The sequence below is a fragment of the Patagioenas fasciata genome, chromosome 3 (assembly GCF_037038585.1).
Source record: "Patagioenas fasciata isolate bPatFas1 chromosome 3, bPatFas1.hap1, whole genome shotgun sequence".
NCBI lineage: Eukaryota > Metazoa > Chordata > Aves > Columbiformes > Columbidae > Patagioenas > Patagioenas fasciata.
Genome location: NC_092522.1, coordinates 23,123,789 through 23,149,835, shown reverse-complemented (window position 1 = coordinate 23,149,835; position 26,047 = coordinate 23,123,789). Strand labels below are relative to the sequence as shown.

General features: G+C 37.3%; 1 protein-coding gene across 8 annotated transcripts in view; it reads right to left on the bottom strand.

The window, feature by feature from the left end:
- The window catches only part of CDC42BPA (CDC42 binding protein kinase alpha), a 194,235-nt gene that overhangs the window by 104,172 nt on the left and 64,016 nt on the right, over window positions 1-26,047 (bottom strand). For all 8 annotated transcript variants that reach the window (XM_065834823.2, XM_065834821.2, XM_071805938.1 and 5 more), the window contains exons 4-6: window positions 22,502-22,585; window positions 17,913-18,008; window positions 12,830-12,978 (exon numbers count right to left, since the gene is read on the bottom strand). In XM_065834823.2, the coding sequence (XP_065690895.1) occupies window positions 12,830-12,978; window positions 17,913-18,008; window positions 22,502-22,585 (329 nt within the window). The remainder of the gene's footprint in view (window positions 1-12,829; window positions 12,979-17,912; window positions 18,009-22,501; window positions 22,586-26,047) is intronic.

Here is a 26,047-nt window from a genome sequence, read left to right as displayed (position 1 = left end):
GTTGCTTTAACAAATAAAAACATTCTTCAAAATGTCTTCGTAAATTACCTTTCTTATGGATCTGGAGCTGAGGAGTATACAAACTATGTAATAGTGGGAAAGTACTGCCTGACTTACTTTTCTTTAATATAACAAATTAAAAAACAGCACTGAGATTTGAATGTCATAAACACATACTCACTGATATAAAATCGTGGTTCACAAGTATCAATTAGATTAGAAGTTTACAAAAAAAAGCCCCTGCCACTCTCCTGAAAATTGCATATACTGAGGTTAAATTCAACTCCAATAGTGTATTGACATGAAAACCTCCACTCTGGCAGCAGGTGAATCAGCTGGTCTGCAAGACCATACTGGGTAAACAACTCAGCTATCTGTTTCAAGATAGACTTCTTAGAAAACAAGTCACATGCGTCTTGCTAGATAAATTCTGATATTTTTGTGGCTTTTTTTCCCCCTACATTTTAGTTGCACTGAGATTTTAAACACTTTGCTGCAAGACTCTAAAAAATAATGATAAAAGACCACCATCAATTGTTGACAGCTTTATAAAGTACGCAACACTGAGAGAAGATCAGTTATTTAGGAACAATAACAAGGATTTACCAGTTGAATTCTGTCTGAGGTAATAATGTTTTTCCTCTCAGCTAGACCCAGTTTTCCAGTTTCCTGTTATCTGCCTATGGTCAGCTTTCAAGCTCCCTAATAAAACCTATTGAAGGGACCAGCCTGACCTCCTGTGAAGCAGCACACAGCACATAAGGCATTCAGAGTTCTTCTGCTTAATATATTAATGGAAATGTAACTACAGATCTCAGTAAGATTATTCCTGATACTATTTGAGTGTTGTACAAACTCGTATCACATCAGACACTTGCAGCCAAGAATTCTCATTACTATAAAACACAAACGAAGTAAAAGCCTGTAGTACGAATCCCACACAAGCATGTGTATCTCAACTATTTCACACACTAGCTGCATTTTTACCTTAAATGTACATTTGGTCTTCAGTAACTGCTACACTTTGTTCAAGCAGATCAGTCAGAGAATTTCAGACATAACAGAACCCAAGAACTACATCAGGATTGTGTCAAAATTTCTAACAGGACACCAGAAACATCTTCATCCCAGTTCCAGATATTCTCTGTTTTCATGCGGCAACAGGACAGAGGGATTAGAAGATTTTTGATGCTGCTAATAATATTATATACACATTAAATCGCACCAATATGGTACTACGGAATTGGGAAGTAATAACAGAGCCGAAACATGTTTACGAAATGTTTATTGCTCTGAGTCACGCAACCACAGCCAAAACATTATACAACACTTTCTAATCCACACAAATCAGTATCTGCAACAGGAAGACACACACTCCAAGCTAAGAGTGAAAATCTGAGTTTAGTTTCAGTGTGTTGGTTTCATGTTGGTTTCATCAAGGCATGGTAAGATACGCAGGTTCAGTTAGTGTAAACTGGGAGGAAGAATGCATTGAGACAGGCAGAGTTTTGGCAGGCAGCACCACAGAAACATTTGAAAGATAAACTGGGAAATTGGTACCCACATAGACAATGGCACAGTATAGAAGTTACTGTCTCATTTAAAAATTATGGGACAGAAACTTTGGGTGTTGGCATATTCATAGAAAAACTAGGGCAGCAACAGAACAACCAAAAGTGGAGAACCTATCTCCCCAGAGAAACTGCACTGACAAAGCTTCTATGCTTGTTCGTGTTTTCAATGGAGCTGGCATTATTGTTGACGACACGTACATTTTAAAACAAAAATTAAAAATTGATCTTAGGCATGTTAAGGTCAGACACCACAGCTTATCAGAAATCAGTTTTCCTTAATTGGAACTAAATCTGTGAGAAGGAATGCAAAGATCTAGTTTGAAGTCAGACACTACACTACACAAACCCTGCATTTCTTACCCGGGACATCCTCAGAACCCTTCTGACTTTTCAAATAAGAGACAAGTTAATCCCACATAAGATACTCAGATGGGAATCATAATGTTTTCTATTTCAGCATTCACAACTGTCCTAAGCATCTGACTGTCAAAAGCAATCATAACATTAGTAATACAGAATCTCAGACAAATTATTTCCCGGAACTATGGTTTAAAACAACAAGGTAAGCAAAGACTGAATATACATTTATGCAAGAGTTGCAATTTGACAATAATTTATTTTTTGGCAAAAGCCATCACTGTAAATCATGCTTTCCTTAATTTCCTACACCTTTGGGGGTTTCATGTTCTTAAAAAGCGAAAAACAATTTTGAGATGCAAGAGAACGGTATTTGGAGATATTGCAATTAATCAGGCAGAATGCACACATACTATTGTAACATCATACAAATTTCACTTCATCAAACATAACATGTAATATTTGGGATGATAATGTTGAATACCATGCTACACCGGGCAAACACTGGGAGAAAATCCCTTCGCACACTAAGGCATCAGAGTCAGGTAACTGACACAGAATGACATATGACAATGTTTTAATAATTTTATTTTTTTTTTCCACACGAGTAATAGTGCCACTGAAAGAACAAATGCCAGGACTTCTAACAGTATAGGTAAGGCTAAAAGATAGATGACAATGGGTAGATATTGAAAGAGGAAACAAAATTGGAGGAAGATTATTAGTTGAAATTCTCCAGGGTCTATTTTGAATCTGATTTAACATCTTAGTTAATCACCCTGGCACAAAAATAAATGCATGCTAATAAAATCTGTAGATATCACAAAGCTGGAAAACAGCAGGGAAGACTGCAACATCAGACATCCAGAAATGGCTGTTATGAAGACTGTATTAACAGAAATCAGATTAAATTTGACAGTGTAAAATGTAAATATCTGCCTATTGATAGTAACAGCAGAAACTTCACCTATACACTACGCCATTATCCTCTGTAAATGACAGAGAAGGAAAACGTACACCAGGTAATTATACTATACCTCTACCCTTTCAATCACGTCTCTTGCTTTCACTGGGAGAAACATGTTAGCGGAGGGAGAAAAATACTGCAGCTAGAACACAATTTCCTTCTAAAAAGTAATCCGGATTATTATTTACAATCCTTCTTATTAAACTTTCAGAAAGTTGAAACGTGTCTGACAACTTCAAGAGCGAGCAACAACTTTAGGAATGACCATACTCAAAATTGCCATGAAACACTACTTCAAAAATTGTGTCCTGTAAAGGAAATCCAGAATATTTTAATTTAACCTTCAATCAAACTGCCAACTGTTGCTCCAACAGCATGAAGTAGTCATTGCGATATGGAAATTTAGCTCTTTTTCATCGCTACTAAACTCTTTAGAGTTAGACCCACATTTAAATAAGGAAACATAAAATTTTCCAATCCTTCTTTCTATTTTGCAACACTTTCCCATGATCAAAACCAGTCTTTGAAATACAGCACATGCAGATTTCTTATCTTGCCCTATTTATTGCAGTCCCAAAACCTCCTAGTCTTTTTGGAAGTATCCATAATCTAAATGTTCCGCTAATTATTGGCTGCAGCTTGGCTGTTGTTACATCTACACAGTGAGAAATAAAATTAACCCGGATTGTAGCTCTATTGCTCTGCTATAAAAAAGAAAATATGTCCATCATATGAAATTACACACCGTGTTTATTTTTCAATACACCTGTACTCCACTTCCCTCATATATTACATCAGGATATGATTAGTTATCTTCATATTCCCAGACAGAGCATGTAAAACTCCCATACACCTCAATGGGATGATATCTGATGATCAGTTGATTTTATTCACCACTTAACTGTCAAGAATAATTTTTAGGCAACTTCAAGCTCTTGCTCTTGTAATAACAGACATAAGACACTAATAGTTTGATATATGTTGTTTTTGCTTTCATTGATGCTAGAAAACACATCGACAAGCATAATCCAGATATAGTAAACACTGTAACATCTGCCTAAAAGTCTTGACAGCAACAGATCAAGGAAGGAACTGTAGCCAGAGGCTATAAAGAAGAAATACATTTGGTCTAATTGCATCCCAGTATCTCCAGTACCTGCATTAGCTTGGCAGAAAAACATGTCAGACCTTTAAAAATAATAGGAAAAATAAAAAGTGCACCGTTAGCTCAAACACACTAAAATTACACTTATTAACAATAAAGTACAGTTTTACTGAAAAAGTCTTTGTATTTAATTTGTGTATGTAGTAGACTTTTTTCTTTTTTAATATAAAGTATAAGACAGAACGCTTGCCTAAAAATAAAACATATTTATATTTTTTTAATATCTCAGATAGGAACTTAAGGTCTGAATTTTCAGCCCTTAAACTTAAGCAGAACCCGAAAAGAGCTGTACCTGTGTAAAAAAAAAAATTCCTTTCTGCGCTAAAAGTTTAATCTCATATATGAGGAAGACACAACTTTGTTGTCAATGTAACAGAGATTTCAGACCCCATCCCCTTTTTTTTTTTCCTTCTCTTCAAGCCCACATTTTCTCTTTTGTACCTTTTAATGCCCTTTTCCTGAATTTTACACAGTATATTTGATTAAAAATTACTGAGTTAGACTTGCAGTAATATCACTGCTTCCTCCTGCACAAGGAAATGCTAAAGGCTGTCCCTCAATAGCTAATAAAGAAAAACTGAAAAGCATAAACATCACAGCACCTGAGTCAATAAAGATTTTAATACGACTTTTCAGATAGAGCTTCACAAGGTCTTGCTTCCCTGACCTCAACCACAAAGCCTTCCACAACTGAACCAAGCATGACCTTACACAAGCATCTGCTTTGTAAGCAGTATTCTAATTTGCAGGATGTTAAATGGCCTATTTCTTTTCTCATGTAAGAAATTAAAATCTAGTAACATTTTTGCTGTTATTAAACAGGAACACAGGGTATGCTCTTCTAGCAATACAACTCTTCTGGAAATGCAACAGGGAAATGTTACTGTAGAAGAGCTTCAATGCAGACAAGGTTATCTGGACTGATGCTTCCTTAACTGCCCTTGCAGGAATCAGATTCTGGCACTGCTATCTCTTTAGAATTAAGGTATCATGCAAGGATATTTTAATTTACTTAGAAGAAATGGAAGTATTACGTTTAGTGTTGGGGCAACTGCAATTTAATTCAGAAATTTAGCCCCCAAATTTCTTCTTGTCAGATCCAGCAGTTCAGATAGTGAAGACATTCTTGTCCCAAATCCATCAAATAGTCACTGTGGAGAATGTTCTAGCAAGAAACCAGGTAAAAGACAATGGTTTAAACCACTAATTTTAAGGTATTTAAGAATCTCAGTGTTAGAGTTTTATACTGACACTGCAGGAATATCTAACAGTAAAGGCAAGCTATTTTTGCTTATTTATGCAATGACGAATCTACATGAATCTTAAATTCAGAAGATGATAATGAATTTGTCCTGTGCTGTTTCAAATCTGATCCAATCTAACCTAACAACACAAACCCAATTGTATTTAAAACAAAAAGAAAGAAGCAAAGGTCTCATAATGGTGAATAAAATAAAGGTACTCTAAGGAGGAACTTGAGGAGCACACAGTGCATTAATAACTGAAAATTTGAGACACTATGAAAGGAGGGAGTTACGAAATAAATACTGTGTTCACAAAAAGACATAATGAAATGGTAAGTCCCTTGAAGACAAAACATGAGGATGGTAAGTCTCCTCCTAATGTAACAAAAAGCTTAAGAATAATGATGACTACCATCACACAACTGCCATCCTCATTTCTGCCACCTCGTTCTGAGCTTTATATACAAGAGCAAAATCACTGAAAGCATTAATTACCAGCTCTGTCCTCAGCCACCAAACAATGAGCTAATTATTATACGTCCTCAGAACCATGGTCACAAGCATCAAAAATTCAGAAATAAAGAAATGTTTTTGTCCTACTTTCCTGCTGTTGATTTTGGATATCAAAGAAAGTAGCAGGAAAAAATATTTCCAGGTCTAAAATAATCAGAAAAGAATGAGTGTAAAATTATACCTTAACTCACATAAAAACAGCTTTTGTCTTCAAAAGAAGTAATGAAATTTTGAAAACATTTCCAGCTTCACAAGACACTGAAACCGATCTCATATCAGAGCTACAACAGTTCTTTTCTGCAAACACCACAGAAGTGAAATGAATCTTTATGCTAGAGGCAGCAAGAATCTCCTGGAAAGTTCCATCACATTTAGCATCCACTGAGCCTTGCTATAAACATTATTACTTGGAAGGCAAGACCAGCGTTTTACTTTTTTATATGAGACTTTTGGCATTAAGAATTTTCCCATTAAGGTTAAAAAGGATCTTTTTCAGTGAAACTTTATTTCTTGCTTGACTCTCTCATTTTCAATTCTAGGAGGTTTTACATACTTCTGTCTTATGACAACCACATCCACTTCCTACCTAAGCAGGATTATATACCATCTGACAGAGTGTTCACACCTATCTGCCTTTCAAGGAACTGCACCAAGAAGATAACACCGATCCACATAAAACCAAAAAAAAAAATCTTCATCTACACATTCCTCCTTTTCCTATGAGTCTTCTTTCTAATAAAGGTATAATTGCCTAGCTACAGGACTGGTGGGGACTCACCAGAAAGAAGGGAGGGGTATGCTCCTTGTCTTGGTGACCTTCCCCAACTGACAATGATCAAGAATTTCCTTCCTTAGGAGGTAGGTCTCAGAAATGAAAGGGGAAGGGTTTATTTCTGAGGGGTTTATGGCTAACTACATTTAAGACACCCCAGCTCCAACAGCTTCTTGAGTCCCTTTTTCTTTAAAATCACGAAGTTAAAGAAATAGCCAAATACCTCAAGTACCACGCAGTGGATGTTGGGACAATGTAATGAACATAGATTTTACCAGAAAGACCAACTTAAAAGTTATTTCCTCCTATTCTCCTTCTTCATTAGATCGGAGAACGTTAGTCAAAATGTAAAGTTCCTTCTAAGCTGGACTGGTGTCCTCCTTCAGTTCAGTGCACAGCCCCACAAACATTTGTTTCAGCAGAGCTGTAGGGATGTTCGGAGCTCAGGTCTTGGGGAGAAAGGAACAATGGAAGTAAGAAAGCCGAAGGATACATTTGTAAAAGCACGTCTGCTGAAAGGACCACTCAAGGCTACTATGGCTTGAGGCACTGGAGTCAGGGTTTCTACATTCCTTCTGCTTGAATAACACCAAATATAGGTCTATGCTAGCTCAGGCACCCATTACACAGCTTTCACTTAAATGAACACTCCCACTAGACACAATAACATGAGAAACCATTTGTCTTCCACATGATAGCACAGCCAGTCTGATCCACTAGCTCTTGGCGCTCCAAGCATATAAGGGTCTTTTATTTCAAAATACTTCCAGCTCATCACAGGCTCCTTGAGAAATCCTACCAACAAATTCTAGTCAAGTAGCATTAACCTCCTACAGTCCTCACTGCAAATCAAATGCCACCCTCAGGGGGAACTATGGCAGCAGCTGCCAGCATCTATAGCACATAAGGTCACAGAGCAAAATGAAAGTCCAGAGTCTGCAAAGATGACCTTTGTTTCCAGCCCTTCCTCAGTGGAAAAAGGGACAGGAAACATAGAGCCCAGACCCAGGGAGCTCTCCCACCCCTGTAAAGGAATACCTCCTAAGGAAGCGCTACCTTTTCAAATACTCACTAAAATAACTTTCTGTCCTGCAGTTTTCCATGTAAAACTAAACCACGCAACATTTCAAAGCAATACATTTTCAGTAGACTATCAAAATAATCTTGTGTTATTTTTTCCTTATTTTTCTAGCCCTGTTTCCTTCACTCTCAGCACTTTGTAAGGACATCTTCATGTGTGTGTTTGACATTATGTCTGTTGCAAAGTTCGGTAAACACTTAAAATATGTTGTTGCTTTCTTTCAAACCCACAATTACAGTTCACTTTACCAAAGGCCAGAGCACTTGGCTCCTCCTTGTGCCAGCTCAACTCAGACATACCGCGCAATGCGGCTGACTCCCTAGGATGTGCCTTCCACCCCCAAATTTTCCACTTAAGCAAATTAATGATCAGGAAAGATGGGATCCACCCAGAAGACAGAATACCACTTATTCAGCAAGTCAAAAATGGATACGCTGGCACTGAAACTTATAGTTGAAAGTGAAATGCATCCTACAAAGAATCCCAGATTTCAGCCGCCTGCTAACTAAATATTTCAGGGATGTCCCTAAGATGATTTTTACATTGAACAAATAGTACCTTCTTGTTAAAAGTAAAGAAGAGGCTGGTTTGATAGGGACTAGACAGTTCTTTTATCCCTATAAAACGCATGTATTCCTTTACACTCAATATTTCTCAGAAAGGATGTCACTTCCACAGAGAATTCTGCTGCTCTACATTTTAAGAACTCAAATGTTCCAGTGAAGCTCGACTTAAATTTCGGAAGTTGATAAAGAAAATGGAAAGGGAAGAAAAAAAATGCACCTGGTGGTTTAGAATGCTAAAACCCTTCAGACTAAAACACAGTGGCAACTAGAAATCCAGAAACGCACTGATCAAAGTAACTGTAACCTCACATACATTATGGAAGTAGGTGTGTTTATGCTCTGCATGCCTATATATGCAAAAGATGACATCCAAATGTATGTAACTGGAGAGCTTGCTCTGTAGTCTTAACTGACCCTCCCATAAACTTAACCAACAAAAATAATAATTAACATAGGTGTTTCATAATCCTTTCAAAATATTTGCTTAGTAAGAAGGTGAGGATTGTTTTACCATTAAATAGAAAAAGAAGACTGTTTAATGTGGGTGTGTGCCAATATACGAAAACTGTTTTAAATGAATATTTTTGCTGTGGTCTGGAGGATCATGAGCCGAACACTCCCCAGCTGCAGATCTGCTCTGCACTGAACCACTGTGCAACTCTGCACAGACCAAATAGATGGAGGAAAGAAAGTCAAATGAAAATGACTTCAGCACATTATCACCTATAATTCTGTAATATTCAAGAAGCTGGAATGTCCCCAATGAAATTTAGGACAGCGACAGACTCAGATGCACCCTTACAAAAGAAAGGGCTATCTCAGAAGACACAAAAGGCAGCAGCACAGACCCGTTGAAGGGGCACACATGGCACAGTCCTGCGCCTGGGACTATGTGCTCAGAGGGGATCTTCTGCTGCCTTCAGGGGAAATTTCTTCCAGCAGCACCCAGACCTTCTATTTATTGATTTTACTCTTTAAAGGATTTAGACAAAGCCAAGTGTTTTATACCTCAATTTGCACCTGACATAAAATGGAGAGAAAAACCTGGCTCACTAATACAGTAATTGAGGAGTTGAAGTCTCAGTTGTAGGGAAAATAAATTTTACATGTTTGAGGTAGCACGACATGCGTAAATAAAGTGTAGATACCTAACTTAAGATGGTAAGGGTTTTACTCCAGCCCAAACCTAGAGTTTTGATAATGCAAATATAAGCTTTTAACATAGGCCACGAGGAAATAAATAACAACACAATCTTGAAAGTGAAATTCATATTAATGCATGTAGAAGCTCTTTCTAGGGAAGAAAAAGAAAAAAGGTGCTACAAATCTATAAAATACAAATGGATGTTTATTCCTAATAAACGTAAAATCTTACCCAGTATGATCCTACAGTTTGCAGAAAACTGGCACAAGACAATATTTAACCTTGGCCTACAAGCAAGTATTACTTCATTAGTGCAAATTAGTAATGTAAGGTATCAGGGGTAGCTATAAGCTTTACACAAACTCCCAAGGAAGTTGTGCATTTGTAAGAGATATACATACTTTCTTCCTTATTGCGAACACCTGCAAATACTTAACTTAGATGGAGTTTTCTCTCTAAAGCCAGTCTTGGAGCTGTCAATGCTATTTGGTAATGATAGTGCTGGTTCATTTGTAACAATAACAAAAGTTAAGATACACATTAAAGAAAGGGCCATTTTATTAACATTCTGAGCCATCATTTAGCTATCAGGTTAAATACCACATTATTTGTTCACAGAAATTAATTGATCAGAAATGAAAACCTCAAACTTTTATGTTCTGATTGATGTTACCTTGAAAACTTTTTATCCCATGTTCATTTAAACTAAAAAGTGGACAAAAGCGGAAAAAAAAATACCCTAAAAACAGTACTACTGTTGTTATTTTCAGCTAGCTACTCTTCTCTTCCTTCAATTCAGTAGCTATCAGGAGACAGCACTGAAAACATCATGCAATTTCTCTGCACAATTCTAATACCTAGACTTTCATCTCCTTCCCACTATAAATTGATCCCATAGTCCCACAGTGCTAGTGCAGAAATGGCATTCAAGTTTGGAACTCCAAATCATGAAATACAGTCAAAGAAATTTCATTTAATTAACACTGAGGTTGCTTGTATTTGATGTTTGGTAACTTTAGCCAATGTACTTCAGGAAAGAAAAGGGACTTGCAGGTGGCATTGCAGTGGTCTGCACACCAGCTACCACAGCGATCAGTATCACTCCCAAACACAAATAACTGACAACAGCAAAGTGATTAACAATAGAAAAGAGCAAAAGGAGCAGCACACTGAGAATAAAAACAGAAAGACAACTTTTAAAAGGCACAAAAACATCGAGAGGAAAAGAAAATTATCATCAAGTACAATACTATATGGTTAATGTGAAAATCAATCCTGAAAGAACTAGGGCACTAAAAGGAAACAAACCAAAATGATCTGCTACCTCATTGTATGAAAAAAAGCTTGAATGAAACATGCCCAAAGCACGATTTCTAGTTCACTAGCTGCAACTCAGATCAAATCCTGATTCATATTGGCTATTCATCTAAAAGATCACCACTACAGCTGTTACAGTATTCATCCTTTAGTAGGATGTGTCCTTCTCCTGTGTCCTTCCCCAAAAGGGATGTGGTCACCACAGTTAAACTTTCAGGAATAGAGCATGAGTGGCATTTAGATGATGTGTTTTCTTTTCCTTCACTAGTTGCAAACATCCTAACAAAACTAACAGTGGAATGGCTCTCATTTCAAAGGCTTATAATTTAACATACACTAAAGTGCTCTTTACACTTCTAATCTTCGAAAACCATCACCTTATAAAGAGGTGTTGTATTACAGCAGTATTAATGATAAAATGCCAGAGTGGCATTTGGAAATTCATAAACATAGGAACCTCACTGACAAGACCACAAATCAAACAATAAAGGCCTAAGAATGTATAAGGGCGCTTTTTTTGTTTGTTTTGCTAAACATTTGTAGTAATAAATACGCAAGCATAATAATCAGTATGTTGGTTTGAACTGCAATAGTACTGAATTTTCTACCAAAATTTTACATCAACACTTATTTCATCTTGGGGACACTATTTGAGGACAGAAACATCACATCTGCTGCATATTACATACTAATAGTGCTGAATTACAGTGGTTTTGATCTGTTTGGAGGAACAGGTAGAGATGGTGGGCCTCTGCTCTTCTGGAAAGAGTTACTACCACATACGCAGAAGTATTGGGTAAAACACAGCAGTTTACGTAGCACATGAAGTACTCTCCACCTGGTAACAGGTGACAGCATCTCAACAGTTTACCCAAAAACACATTTCAAAAGTTCATCCATGTTACACTGAATACAAAAACCTCTCACAGCAGGTCCTATGTGATCAAACAGTATCTCAGAAACAGCACAGTTGAAATCTTCAAATTCAAGAAAACCACTTAAGGAAAATACTATGCTCGGATTTTTCCACAAAGCACTATCACAAAGAGCTCTTTTAAGCAGGTAGACACAGTTATTCAACAAAATCAGAAGACTTCAAAATATTCCAAATATTTTCAAAATATTAGCCCTTCTCCACCCTAAAGTGCTCCGAGCTACAGCTCTTTCATGAAAAGCCACACTCTCAAGGGAAACAAAACACAACACAGCAACAAACCAAAACCAACCACAATACACCTTTCGCAAAAAAGAAACAAACCATCAACAACCACCACACTTTTTTGGAGCAAAGTGGCCAAGTGGGAACAGTAAAAGAAGGAATGGCTAGTATCGATTCTGATAAAGGGTGATAGATGGACGTATCAAACGAGCTCATTCTGCCAAGTGAATGATTCAGCTCCATCAACTGGGAGTGATCTACTGAGTGCATTTGAAAATTCTGCCTCTTATATAATGTAATCTTCTGCTCCGTATACAAGAACTACAATGGAATTCAGCGGACAATGACACATTAAAGAAAAGATGATGTTAGTTCTGTGGGGAAAAAAAAAAAAAAAAAAAAATCAATCATGGCCTCCAAAAAGGCTACACACAAACAACTTAATATTTTCCTTTGAACATATTACTTTTTATATACCGAGATAAAGCCAAGTGCCACAATTTAAGTACTACCACTTCTTTAGCAAAATGCTCTCACTTCATTTTAAAGCTAATTTCATTAAGTCCAAAAGAAAACGGTGAAAAATAAATCCAAAGCAGGTTAGACTTCCACATAGACTGAAGAAAATAAGAAACAGAATCTGATCCTTCAATAAACCTGTTCGAAGTTGATCATATTTCACAAACAGGTTTCCAGTTTTGCTGTTATAAATTATGGATCATTAACTTTGAAACATACCAGTGTGCAAGATTCACCACATGCATTCAGATATTCACTCACGTCTCTGACCACGTGGTACAAGTTCAGCAACAGTTCTCAATAGCTACAAGATGTAGGCAGGTCAGCTCTATCGCACTTACTATTACAGCAAATACTTATTACCAGCTTGAACTCTTTAACAGGAATTATTTTCACTCCATTAAGTAACTCCACGTAACTTCAACAGGAATTTGGAGCTCAAATTACTTACCTGTGAACATAATGTAACTGATGAACAGAATCAATAGCTATCACCATTTCAGCCAAATAAAAGCGAGCCATATCTTCAGGTAGTCTGTCCTCAAACTTGCTGAGCAATGTAAGCAGGTCTCCTCCAACATAGTAATCCATAACCAGGTACTATGGAGTGGGAATGACAAGTAAAGACGGGGGGGAGAAAATAATTTATTGAGAGAATCAGAGACTAAAAACTAATTCAAACACCAAAATTTATTTATTGCAAAAATTATTATAAGCATTAAAAAAGCAGACCAAGATGTTTAAGTGTTCTGAAAAAAGTAACTGGTTCAGTCTCATTTTAATATTTAACCTACTTGAATGTTTCATATTTATACCTCACGACAAAACAGTATCAGCTTCATCCACTGTCCCATCACCAAACATAAAATATTTAGATACTCTGGATTCCCTCATAAAAACAATACCTTCTGATAGAATACAAAAGTAAAGGATTAAAGCACAGACCTATTAAAACAAAACCATTTGTGTTAACTTGGGATTTGATCTAAGGGCTCTAATTTCCCAGGCTTCCCTTCCTGTTTTTTCCTACCATCTTCTTCTCCCATTAAACAAACAATATTGGAGATAAAGTTTTCAGACTACTCAGATTATGGTAAAGATTAAGAGACTTCCAGTGGCTCTCGGTACAATTCCAGATATTGTTAATATTGTGCACAACACAGGATCTGCCAACATATAGTGGAAGGTGTCACCTTCTCTAACTGAACTGATAGGGAAAAATACACTTGATTTCTGATTTATTAATGAAACATAAAACCTGCTTACTATTGAATCAGGTGCCAAGACTTTGAAGAGATCAGAACCTTTCTCCATTTTACCGTGACAGAACAAAATGCCACTTCCTTTAGAGACATGGTCAAAATGAGTGGACAAAGTAAACCGAAGTGTGAAATTCATGATTAATGTATTTTTATCTTAGTTTAGTTTGTTTTAATTGTGGGACAGCAACTGCAAGGGCAAATGGGGAAAAGAAAAAAAAAAATCAAACAAAAAACCCCAAACTAATTATAAGCAATCTAATTTAACACCTATTGCTATGACATTACTTTCAAACTTCATTGTGGACAGACTAATTGGAATAGTTTCCCACTACAGTATGTAGTGTCTGAGAGATTTTGCCTAGAGTTCCAACCTCTGCTTCCAGGAAGGCAGAACACATCCACATTTGAAGCAGAGGTTTTTAACAATAGTGTATAATGAATCCCAAGTAACAAAAAATATTAAAGATGCAGTAATCTATATCACAATTTGATTCTTTAAAATTTTGGTAAAGCAACTTAAAGAGACTTCTTATAATTAGTTCTCCTCATTCAAGTGTTTCCCACCTTCAGAAAGAAATTAAATTGTGTGTAAAGAATTCTGCAAAATTATACCAGCTATAAGGAAGATGTGAAGCACACAGAAATCCTACATGCCTGTTTCTTACCCTCATACTTTCCATAACAATAAAGGTGATGAACAAAGATTTTAACAACTTGATACAGAATAGCCTGGGCATCCTCAATGATTCCAAGCACATGAAGAAAGTATCAAATGCATTTCCACTAAATTCTAAATGTGCTGACATTCAAAATTTCATCTGTTGCTTTGTGACATGAATAGTAAACTTCTTAAGTTATGCTCACAAGCCTTACACAAGATAAATATCTTCAGTGGAACTCCTATGCTCCCTCTGAAACAAGATCTACAGTATTAGCTTCTCATGTTTTGTAGTTTTAGAAAATACATTAAGCCTTTGGAACTTAACATAATTTTCATTAACTGATACACTATACAGTGAGGTCTGCAAGAGCTTAACTTATTGCTTTGAAAGTATATTGAAAAAAAAATCTCTTAAGATACTCATAACTGATGTGGGATCTCTGCACTCATTCTTCAGCGTTTTTAAAAGCAGTACAATCCAGTAACTGGATATACCAAAATAAAGGAATTTTGGCTTTTACAACACCGGACTCTCCTGCACGTCCCATTTTACAAGAGTAACACACTAGCCTAATCACAAAGAAACCCTCAACTCCTCAAATATGCCAACATTTGAACTGTAACTCACAGTATTAAGTCGTGCACTTGAAGTTAAACACATGCATCAGAATCAAAGCTAAGTTAACAACTAAATGTTTAATAAAACACTTCAGTCAATGCAGAGCATCCCTTCCAAAGTCAAACAAAATCTCGAAAACAATTTTTAAAAAAATCTTTAAAAATCTTTTCTGTATGCACACCATTATCCAGATCTATTCAAGTCTCAAATACTTCTCAAAACACGACTGTACAAAAGCACCATCCTTCCAAGAGAAGGAAAAAGCACAGATTTAAGGACAGCAAATTCTAGTAACTAGTGGAAGTTTAACATGGGCATTTAATCCTAAATCACAGAATCATTTACACTGGAAGAGAACCCTTGAAATCATCTACTCCAATCACACCTGCTCAAGCAATGTCAGCTAGCGCAGGCTGGCAAGCACTGTGTCCAGCTGGGTTTTGAGTAACTCTCAGGATGGAGACTCCACCACCACTCCAGGCAACCTGTTCCAGCATCTGACCACCCTCACGGGAAAAAAATATCTTCTTGTGTTCAGACAAAATTTGATTTGTTTCATTTTGTGTCCCAGCTCTCTCAGCTTCTCCTCTTATGAAAGATGCTCCAGTACCTTTATTATCTTTCTGGTCTTTCACTGCCCTTGCTCCAGTAGCTCCATCTCTCCTTTGCATTGAGGAGGCCAGAACTGGGCACAGTATTTCAGATGCAGCTGTATCAGGGCTAAGCAGAGCAGAAGGGCCTGCACTTTCCTGCTGACAATGCTTTTCCTAATGCAGCCCAGGATACTCTTGGCCTTTTTTGCTGCGACGGTGCATTGCTGGCTTATGGTCAGCTTGTTATCTACCAGGACCTCAAGCCTGCAGCACCCAGCATGTACTGGTGCCTGGAGTTACACACAGAACTATAGAATCATTTTGGTTGGAAGAGACCCTCAAGTGTATCAACTCCACTAAACCACATCCTTAATAACCTTGCCTACATGTCTTTTAAACATCTCCAGGGATGGTGACTCCAACAGTTCCCTGAGCCTGTTACAACACCTGACAACCCTTTCCAGGAAGAAGTGTTTCCTAATATCCAATCTAAACCTCCACTGGCACAACCTGAGGCCATTTCCTCTTGTCCTGTCGCTTGTTACTTGGGAGAAAAGATCCAACACCTTTCGTGCTACAACCTCCTTTCAAGCAGTTGTTGAGAGCAAGAAGGTCTCCCCTCAGCCTCCTTTTCTCTAGGTTATTCCTCCTCACATGCAGGACACTGTATTTTCCTTTCTTTGCCTCCATGAGACTTCTCTCTGCACAGTTCTCCAGCATATCGAGGTCTATCTGAATGACGGCACAGCCAACTGGCATCTCAGCCATTTCTCCCAGCTTTTTATCACCAGCAAACTTGCCGAGGGTGCATTCCATCCCATTGTCCAGGACATTAATGAAGATTTCGGCCCCAGTACTGAGCTCCGGGTTACACCATCACTGACAGGTCTCCAGCTCGACTTCGTGTAACTGACCGCGATCACCCAGGCACAGTAGTTCAGCCAATTTTCAACCCACCCCACTGTTGTTCATTTAACACATGCTTTGTCAGCCTATGAAGATGTTACATACTAAGGTCAAGCTAAACAACACCCACTGCTCAACATCATCTACTTCTCAGTCTACACAGATGTTTTTTAAAGGCCACTTCTGTTATATTTTACTTCAATAAAAAGCACATAGAAACTAGCGATACATTCACACTAAACTGATGAAAAACAGTATTACTGGTATTTTCTCCAGTAGGCTGCAGAACTAGCTCTTGTTTAGTAGACTATCAAAGGTAAAGAACAGAGTCTGCTCTGTGCTTGGTGAAAATAAGGAAACTGGCAATATTAAAACAAATTCTAGTAGGCTGTTGCAGATATATATTTTCTTTTAAATACTGTTAATAGTAAGACCAGAACTACATATAACAGGACGTTATTTTTACTGTCTGCATTAACAAAACATGAAGCTGGCTGGGACATATTTAAGGCAACAGCTGGATTCAAAACTGCAGAGCTTTGTTACCACATAAACTCTACCAAAATCCATGGATCTTCAAGTATCTGAGCTGACAGGACAAAAAGTAATAGAAAGGCAAAAAGAACTGGAATTGTGCAAGAATTCCACGTATAGTACTTCTTTTATTGGACACATTGGGTGAAAAAAGATTATGTCTGCATATTGGATTTTTAAGAAAACATTAGAACTTACTAATGATATAGAATCAAAATCAGAGGGCAATAAAACCCAAATAAACAAAATCTATCAACGTGTAGTAGTTGTCTTCAGGCATAAAGATTACCAAAACTGTATCATGATCAAAACATGTTTTAAGTGCAAAAGATTTCATAGAAAATTGGCACTTTTTCCTCACATTAACTTCTTCTTGCAAGTCTTTCAAAATACTTGAAAACTAAGTCACCTTAAATATTAAAGAGACACTTTAATCTACAGTTACAGCTTCCAACTCTTACTTATGAACATTCAGTGGCATTCTTCCATGCTGCAAGAACATGTTATTGCTTTATGACATTTAGTGGGTTTAAGTTCTCTAAAAAGCAAACACCAATCAAAACAGAGCTACTCCCTATTTCTAACTGTACAACAGTAATCAGCAATATTAATCGCAAAAAATAATGTCAAACAGAACATTTATTTTAGTAAGTGCATTTTTATTTTTATGAATCCAATTTAAGTGGAGTAACAAATTATAAGAAAGAGATAGACCAAGATTCATCAACAAATGTGAGTGGTTTAGAAATCAAAGCTGCACTTCTAAGATATTTCTAGCAAAACTTTAATTTTCCGACCACTCTGCATCCTTCAGAATCTTATGCACAAAATTCACAGATCCTCACATGGTCTGTATGGTCCAGAACACTAAATCAACAAATAAGCGAAGTATATTTCTGTCTCAAACCACAACCAAGAATCTGCATTTCCATCCATATAAACATAAAAGCAATACTCACTAAATAGTTTTCATCCTGGAATGCATAATGTAATGTTGTGATCCACTGGTTATCTCCATTCACTAACACATCTCTCTCTTCTCGAAAACAGGCTGTCTGAAGGGGAGAAAAATAATAAGGCTTTAAGTAAAATACATGAAGAAACACATTTTGCAAGCTGATTCTGTTTTTTAACATTCTATTTTGGGGGAAAATATTTCAAATTGCCTCTCAGTTGAAATGTCATTTGCTACATCCTCCAAGCATGCCAAAATCTATGAAAAATTAAGTATCAGAAAAGACTACCTTCTTCAAATTTAAACAGTTGTACACCTCTATATTGTTAAGTAATGCAGAGAGAGAAATAAGCTGCTGCTTCACATTGTCTAAAAATTCTAACTTTTCTGTACATACAGATATTGAAATCAAGTATCAGTAATGACAGAACAGCAATATAAGACTGAAGAAAACAATCAATAATAATGGCATTATATAACTGCAGTAGGAGTTAAAGAGCTAGAATCTGGAGTCTTGTCTCATTGTTTTCTCTCATCATGTTTTTAGCCCAGCTTTACACTTGAATTTTGACATAAGTAAGGTTCTTATTTTCATTTGAAAGCAGCTGCCAATAGCTTCCATGTAGTCATAATTTTATAATAGTTAACCAGTTGGGATATTCGCCACACTTTTTGCTCAGGAGAAGTAGGACAGAACTGAATATCCCTCTTGCCAGATATAAGCTGCTCATAAGACATCCAGGAGGACCCTCCCCTCAATATACTGGAAAGAAACACAGGAGGTAAAAGGTCATAGCAAGAGGACCAGAGGAGGAACAAGAACTGTCTAGAAATGCTAAGGAATACCTAAGAGAAGAAGGGGAACACAGGCTTGTATGAAACTAAATAAGATAAAATGTGAAGAAAATAGCCAAGGGGAAAGCAGCAAGGCAGGTAATTCAACTGAGGTCTTGCAGCCTGTTCTGACAGCTTTGCAGAATGATGAAACCAAATGAGCAAACAGACAAGAAGCCAAAGAGAAACCATAGCAAAGAACTATGGTAAGTGTTTTGAAAGGACTGAGTTCTGAAGTGAATACCATGAGAAAACAAAAGGTACCAAATAGCAAAGCCAACATGCAATTTTGTTCAGAAAAGCTTCAAAAGGATAGTGTAACAGAAAGAGTAATAATTGTATGGGGTCTATTTAGAAGGCAGATGGGGAGTTAGAGAAAAACCATAGACCTTAATTTCTTTCAGCACACTCTGCTAATTCACAAAGATGTTGCATCGATTTGAACCATGCTCTATCTCTTCCATCTTAGGAGACAGCTAAATTTAAAGGAAATCCAAACCTTTTTATTTTTTTCAATTTCATTTCCAAAAACAATAGGCAAATACCAGAACTCTGACATGGTGGTTGTTAGCGGTGAGATTTGGAGAATGAAGAATGAAAAGCGAAATATTATTTTAGATTCAGCTATGCACACAAATACACACAGTAAAAACAGAGCAGAAATAAGTCCCTCCTCCAAGCAAATAAAGCACACCAAGTCTTGTTTTGGTGAGTAAGAAGAATTGCAGAGCAGGAAAAACAAATGTAATAATCATAGCACAATGGATGAGATACATCAGTGAAATCTGACGAAAAACAAAAACAACCACCAACAAAAACAAACAAACAAACAAACAAACAAAAAACCAGCAAAGCCTCCAAAACATACTTTAAACAAATACCTTCAAAGGTTAGTAAATGAAAAATGGACTTCACGGTGGGAGAAGGAGAAAGAGAAAGGATGATCTTCAGAAGGAAGAAAAGCTGTTCTGTGCTTTAGCTTGATTTGTTTTTTCTTCCTTGTTTGTAAACTCTCGACATATTGCAGAGACAGATACTATGAACTATTGTTTTCGCAAGCGTAAATGACACTTAGTTTCTCTACTTGTTATGACACAATTCACAGGATTAGTTACTAGACAGTTTATACAATTCCACTTGTTTTTGCCATGATTTAACCAAAGACCATGCAACCCTTGAGCACTCTAGACACTCACCTCCAGGTAGTATGCCTGGAGCTGACAGCAACAGCTACAACCACAGTAGATCACAAGTAAGACAGTAATAAACTCTAAGTGGTTCATGGGCTTTACATCAGCCATGAAAAAAAATAAAGCTGGTAGTGGTAGTTCCTGTAACTAATGTAACATATTTCAATTAAGATTTTTTAAAATGAAGATTTTTTTTTTTGTCCCTTTCATTGTTTTCAGCATTACACTTCATCTTCCTCTCCTTGAACTGTTGGCTGAGGCCTCCAGAGGTCATCTGATCCAACTCTCTGTCACAGCAAAGCCAACTTAGCACTTTGGTTGTATCCATGCTCTTATCATGGCCTTCAATCAGCAATGAATTCCGGCTGCTTGGCTATTTGGCGCTCATGTCCTCACAGCTCAGAGTCAGCACCTTCCATGTGCAGCGACGGCTTCCACGCTGCACAGTTTGTCCCGGTCTCTCCTGAGCCTCCCCAGGCAGCTCGGTAGCACACGCGGAGCTGTAAGTGACTGTCAACACCCAGGGTAACAGGTCTGGGCGTGTAACCTCAAGTTGTCCGACACTTCCAGGTACTCCTTGTATCAGTAATGTCCGCTCATGTCTCAGAGCTTTCAACAGTGGCAAGTATTTGGAAAACTCACACTCTTCACAACACAAAAAGTGAACGCTGACCTCGCGACCTGTATAATTATATTGTAACCAAGTTTTTGCATACGATTACTCTCAGAGCTTGCAGTCATCAACTTTAATCTGGCATTGGCAAGCCTCTTTTTGAGTACATACTCCCCCCGTGCTTTTTCAAATGACTCCCACTTCCCACAGAGTTGATACAGCGGTATATGAACAACGTATTCCTGAAATTTAGGTATACACCTACCTATATGCTTGTCTTGCATTTCTGGACTGTGATTTTCCTGCGTAATTCGGTGTTAGCGCAGCACATTGCTAACAGAGCCAAAATGGGTCATTTTTCCTAGTAGTACTAACAACTGAAAATCGTTCATCAACATTTAAAAATGAAAGGTTGCAGTTGTTGGAGGTCACGCTTTGTAATGCATTTTCACTCCAGACAGTTCTCTTTCCACTGTATATCCATGGGTTACAAATACATGGAAAAACAGAGCTGTAATTCTTTTTAGGTTAATGGTAAAGACTTCCAGAAATTCAGCTGGACCCATGGGAAGAGTATTTTTAATACCTAGCATAGAGACAAAAATCTTTCAAACCTATTTATAACTGTATTTTAATGGAAAGAAATAGCTTTTAAACTGACTTTAAAAGGGTACATCTAAAAATAAAGTGGAACTTTATTTCTGGTCTGAAATAATAAAGTTTACACTAATGACATCTGTCTTGGAGAGAAACACCTCTTTGTGTCGAGACTAATACCAGATTGCTCAGTATCTGAATAATTTCTGGACAAAGAGGAAACACATTGTGTAGATCTAACCACAATCTGCATGCCATTTCTATTTCTTAATGTGATAACATTTTCATTAAAAGAGCCAGGATGTGCGCAGATCAGAAATTGGCTTTAAATTGTCTGGATACCACTTTTTTTTTTTTTTTACGTGTGATGGTTTCCCATTGATCTCACTTCCTATGACAATATAATTAAAACATAAATGCAGAAATTGTCTGAGAGTAGTAGCGAAGTAGCAGTCTCAAACAAAAACTAAGGTCAGACATAATATGAGCAGATAAGTTGGAAGAGACACCCAGATGCTGCTCACACTCTCCAAACTAAAGCAAAGCCAACAGCCAAAGTAACTTTGTACGTGTAAGACGCTGAGTTATATTTTTATAAGTTTATTTTTAGGATGTTTATTTTTAGTATGTATAGATGAAGAATTTCAAAGCAATTTAAAGAGTTAGAGACATTTCTGTTTCAAATCAATAAACAAGTCTTCAGGTGTAGACTGCATTTTGTAAGGTTCTTTCCAAAGGAATCCAGAGAAATGTATTGAGTATTCTATGAAGAGCGGAGGCATGTGATGAAAGCAGGAACCCAAGGCAAAGCAGGGCTAGTGAGAGAGCTGGTCCACCTTTTCCAGAACACAGAACGGACTCAAGCTTTAACGAGGAACTTTCTATCACAAATTTTTGCAGACAGACATCTTTATGAAATATGCACTGGAATTAATTCTATCTTTCTGATTTTTTCAATCTACAAACTGACTAAGCTCTAACTACTGATCAACTAATAGGCTTGGTGAGTTATTGTTCAGTAATTACCTTCGAGCATGGAAAGTACTTGCCAAAGACTACAAACCTAGCTGGAATAAATGCATTAAAAGATTGCTTGTATAGTTGGTAATTCTTGGGCAACTACAAAAAAAAAGGTATAATGTTCAAAACATCCAGCCCCACCTAAGTCCAGATTCCATGTCATTTGAACACTTACGATGAACTACTTTAAGCTCATTTTAGTATTAATCACCATATTGTCAGTAAGCATTGAAGCACCTCTTCAATCCCTCTATACGTACAGAGTCTTGTGGAAAGGGAAGTAACAGTTCAGCACAGTAAGAGGGTGCATGATTACAGAAAACATTTCTGTGATCTTACTTCAGCTCTCTTCAGCATCTCCCACTTATTAAGTATCTTCATGGCAAAAACCTTATCTGCATTCTTCAGTTTTACTACTGCAACCTGGAAAAGGTAAATGAATAGATAAGTTAAAACGTTAAAAAGAATGTTTTAATTATTACAAAAACTTGTGGGTTTGGGGTTTTTTTCTTCAGTGTTCTGGACACTTAGCTTTACTATCCACACAACACCATCCCATCACCATCAAGAAAGATTAAGATCACAACAATACAGGATGTTTATTCTGCAAAAGTTCCAAGTCTGTTTTAAGCTTTCACTGTGTATCACACTTTCATTGTGTATCATTTTTTCTCGGTAACTGTTGATGAACAACGGTATTTCTCACCCTCACATTTCTTGCACAATCGTACTGTCACGAAGCTAGCTGTATGCTTTATGTTCTTGCACTTACCCTTACAGTCCTACACAATAATTTAAACTGCAGAACCATCAAGAAAAGACAACAATGTAGTAGTTTCTAAAACAAAATAAACAACATATTTTAGGTTTTAGACACAAACTAGATTGTAGGTTTGCCACAAAACTTCCACTCTCATTTCAAATAATGCACTATACTTTCTTCACAGATATAATAAAGTATTGATTCATGTTTTTCCACCTGAAGGTCAAAGAGTTCTTTATCATGCTTGTTGTTAGCGGCAGGGAAAGGGTGAAATCCGCATTTTCTAGAGAAGTGAAACCTAGGAAACACAGGCCCCCCCTCCTCTCATTGCTTCTGAAGCATTAGATACCATAGGTCTACGTAATAATGTATTAACAAAACTAACTGACGCAGCCCTTTTCTGAGAACATTATGGTATCGGTTAGCTATAACAAAAGCTAACATGGAGTCTTTTTAGGAAAGAGGGAGGGAAGACATTTACACAAATGTGTTTTCACAGTTCAGGCTTTTCTGGGTATGGAAAGCTAAGTGTCCTACCCAGAACAGCCATGAATCTGCCACAGACTCAGAGCTGCTGATCAGAACAAGACCAGACTACTACACTACTATCCCAGTTATAGGAAAGCTGAACAATCAATATATTTTAGCAACCATTCACCAACTCTCTCGTTCTGCCTTCTCCCTTTCAAACAAATCTTGAGGTTTAAGGTGCTAAAAGTTTATTCCTGTGTGCATCTGCTTACAAACCAACCTGCTGTCACACAGATAATCATCACCTTCACCCTGCAAGCCAGTGACAAAAAAATACTGAGGATGAATCCTACATTCCCTCCACCTCTTTCATAATCAGTAAACCAGCTATGTGTGAAGACAGCAATACTAGAGGTGGAAATACAGGATCAGACAGTTTGAACAAAGTGTCATGCAAACCGTTTTCAACCATCTTCAAATGTGTCATCAGCTGCAGCAGCTTCATGAACATGGCAAAAGCGCATGTTGAAGGACTGCAATACTGAGATGTCCAAACTAAACCATATCTAAAAGTGTGCCTCTTGCTTAGCTATACATTCATAGACGAAGCAGCTGTCGCTTCCCATATATGCAGCAATACATTATCAACCCTGCACCTGACACTGCTGCCTTTTGTGGCCGGGACAAGGATCAAAAAAAAGGAGAGAGACAGAAAGGTACTACATCTACTTGTTTAAACTAGTTTATGAACTGAAATTTTTAAAGGCTACCTCACGCATAAAAATTGAGGTTTAAGTCCAAACCTGTGATCCTTCAAGGTACTTTCAGATTTAAAAAAACACAAAAATTGTTACTTTAGACTATAATCTAACTTTAATTCATAAAGAATGTCTACTCTTCTGTGCAAGGTAACCCAAGACCAAGCATCACAAGTTTCCTTAGGAGAGAAAATGAATCCTCACAGTGATACATAACCCACAATGCAATTTGAATCTTGAGTCTCCTTTTACTTCACTAGCTCAAGCTAACTTGAAACTTGTATCTGTACCAATTTCCAATGAGAAATGGCAGGAAGAGAAATCCTTAACCCTGAAACTAGTCAGCGTTCAAACTGGATCATTATCTTAGATGACAGGGACCCCCTTCTGCATGATGCAATGGGGGTATGGAGCTACAATATAATTCTGCCCTAAACACCTTTGAGGGTTTTGCAACTGTTGTTGGGAAAAATTAATAGGTTGGCCCTAGAGCTGATGAGACTGCTGCTGCCCAGCATGAAAAATAAGTTTTTTCCCATCATTAACCATTGTAGTACAGGCAGCCAGAGGCATAAGATCATAGACATATTTTAAGTTCAACTTCAGAATTTCATTTCTTGCCTGTAGCATACTCAGTGAAATGCTGTGTTATTCTACAAAAGATTTGGTTATTGAAAGACACAGGCTAATTGCACAGCTCTCTAAATTTGTAGTGTCCTATCCAGCATTGGCTTGGACACCACCAAAAGAGCTACAGCACTGCCTCTGGTGAACAGCTGGAGCTCAGGCCTTCAACGACAACATCAAGGGCTTGTACCTTCTGTGAACGTGGCGTACTATTGAAGAGTGACTAAGGAACAAGTATAGATTCAGGTTTAGCAGCTGCATTTGCCATCAGTCAGAAGCAGTCTGTTAGTCTGTGAAAGCCATTCATGTTATTCCATATCAATAACCAACACACACATACAAAAAAAAAGATCACAAACATCATTTTTCTGCCATCACAGCATCTTTTTAGGGGTGTCTCAGTGCTTCATGAAAGTACATTCTAAAACATTTATTTCAGGACTGTGAAAAAGAAACCTGACACTTCAGCAATGAGCCCTTTGATGCAGTTTCTACTTGTAACAAAATATTCAGAAACATGATTACAGACCCGGGCAGTGTTTACATACACACACACAGGTATATACTAATACACAAAAGCCCAAATACACCCAGAGTGCTGTTTTGATCTCCCTTCCCCAGTGATGGTGTCAAGACAGAAGAAAGAGTAATTATTTCTGTCTAGTTACCCTGAAGTGTTTTGCTACTGGAATTTCTTAAAGTTGGACTTTTAAAGGTTGGGGTTTTTAAAAATTTATATGTTCCTGTGAGCAGCCCAACAAAAAATGATTGGTATGTGCTGATGTAAACATCTTGGTTTAGTCAGATGGGTTTTGTTTTCCCATTCTTCCAACAGTTTTCCATATTTCCCACAAACAGCAGTGCAGTCTGGCATGCTGTCAGACACCTTCCGCCCCAACTCCCTTACTTGCCTCTACTGTACATGTCTGCACGTTTCCTTTGCTTAAAAAGCAACAGCCTTATCGAGGAAAAAGCTAAACCAGAAGCTATTAAAATTGAAATAAAAACAAAAATAAAAGAAAATTCAGCATTGGTTTTCTTGTTCATCAAGAGCGGGCAGCCCTCCAGAAACAGGAAGAAGGAATGTTACTCTTCAAAGTTTAGAAGTAACTAACTAGCTCTCAGAGCTACAAAATTCACCATCTTCAAAACATCACCAGCATAATGGTATCATATTTCCTTGTATAAGCAAGCACTGAAGCCCTGAAGTTTTCTCATTTTTTTAAGCAAAAAACAGAATGAAGTGAAAATTTCAGTATTAGTTAG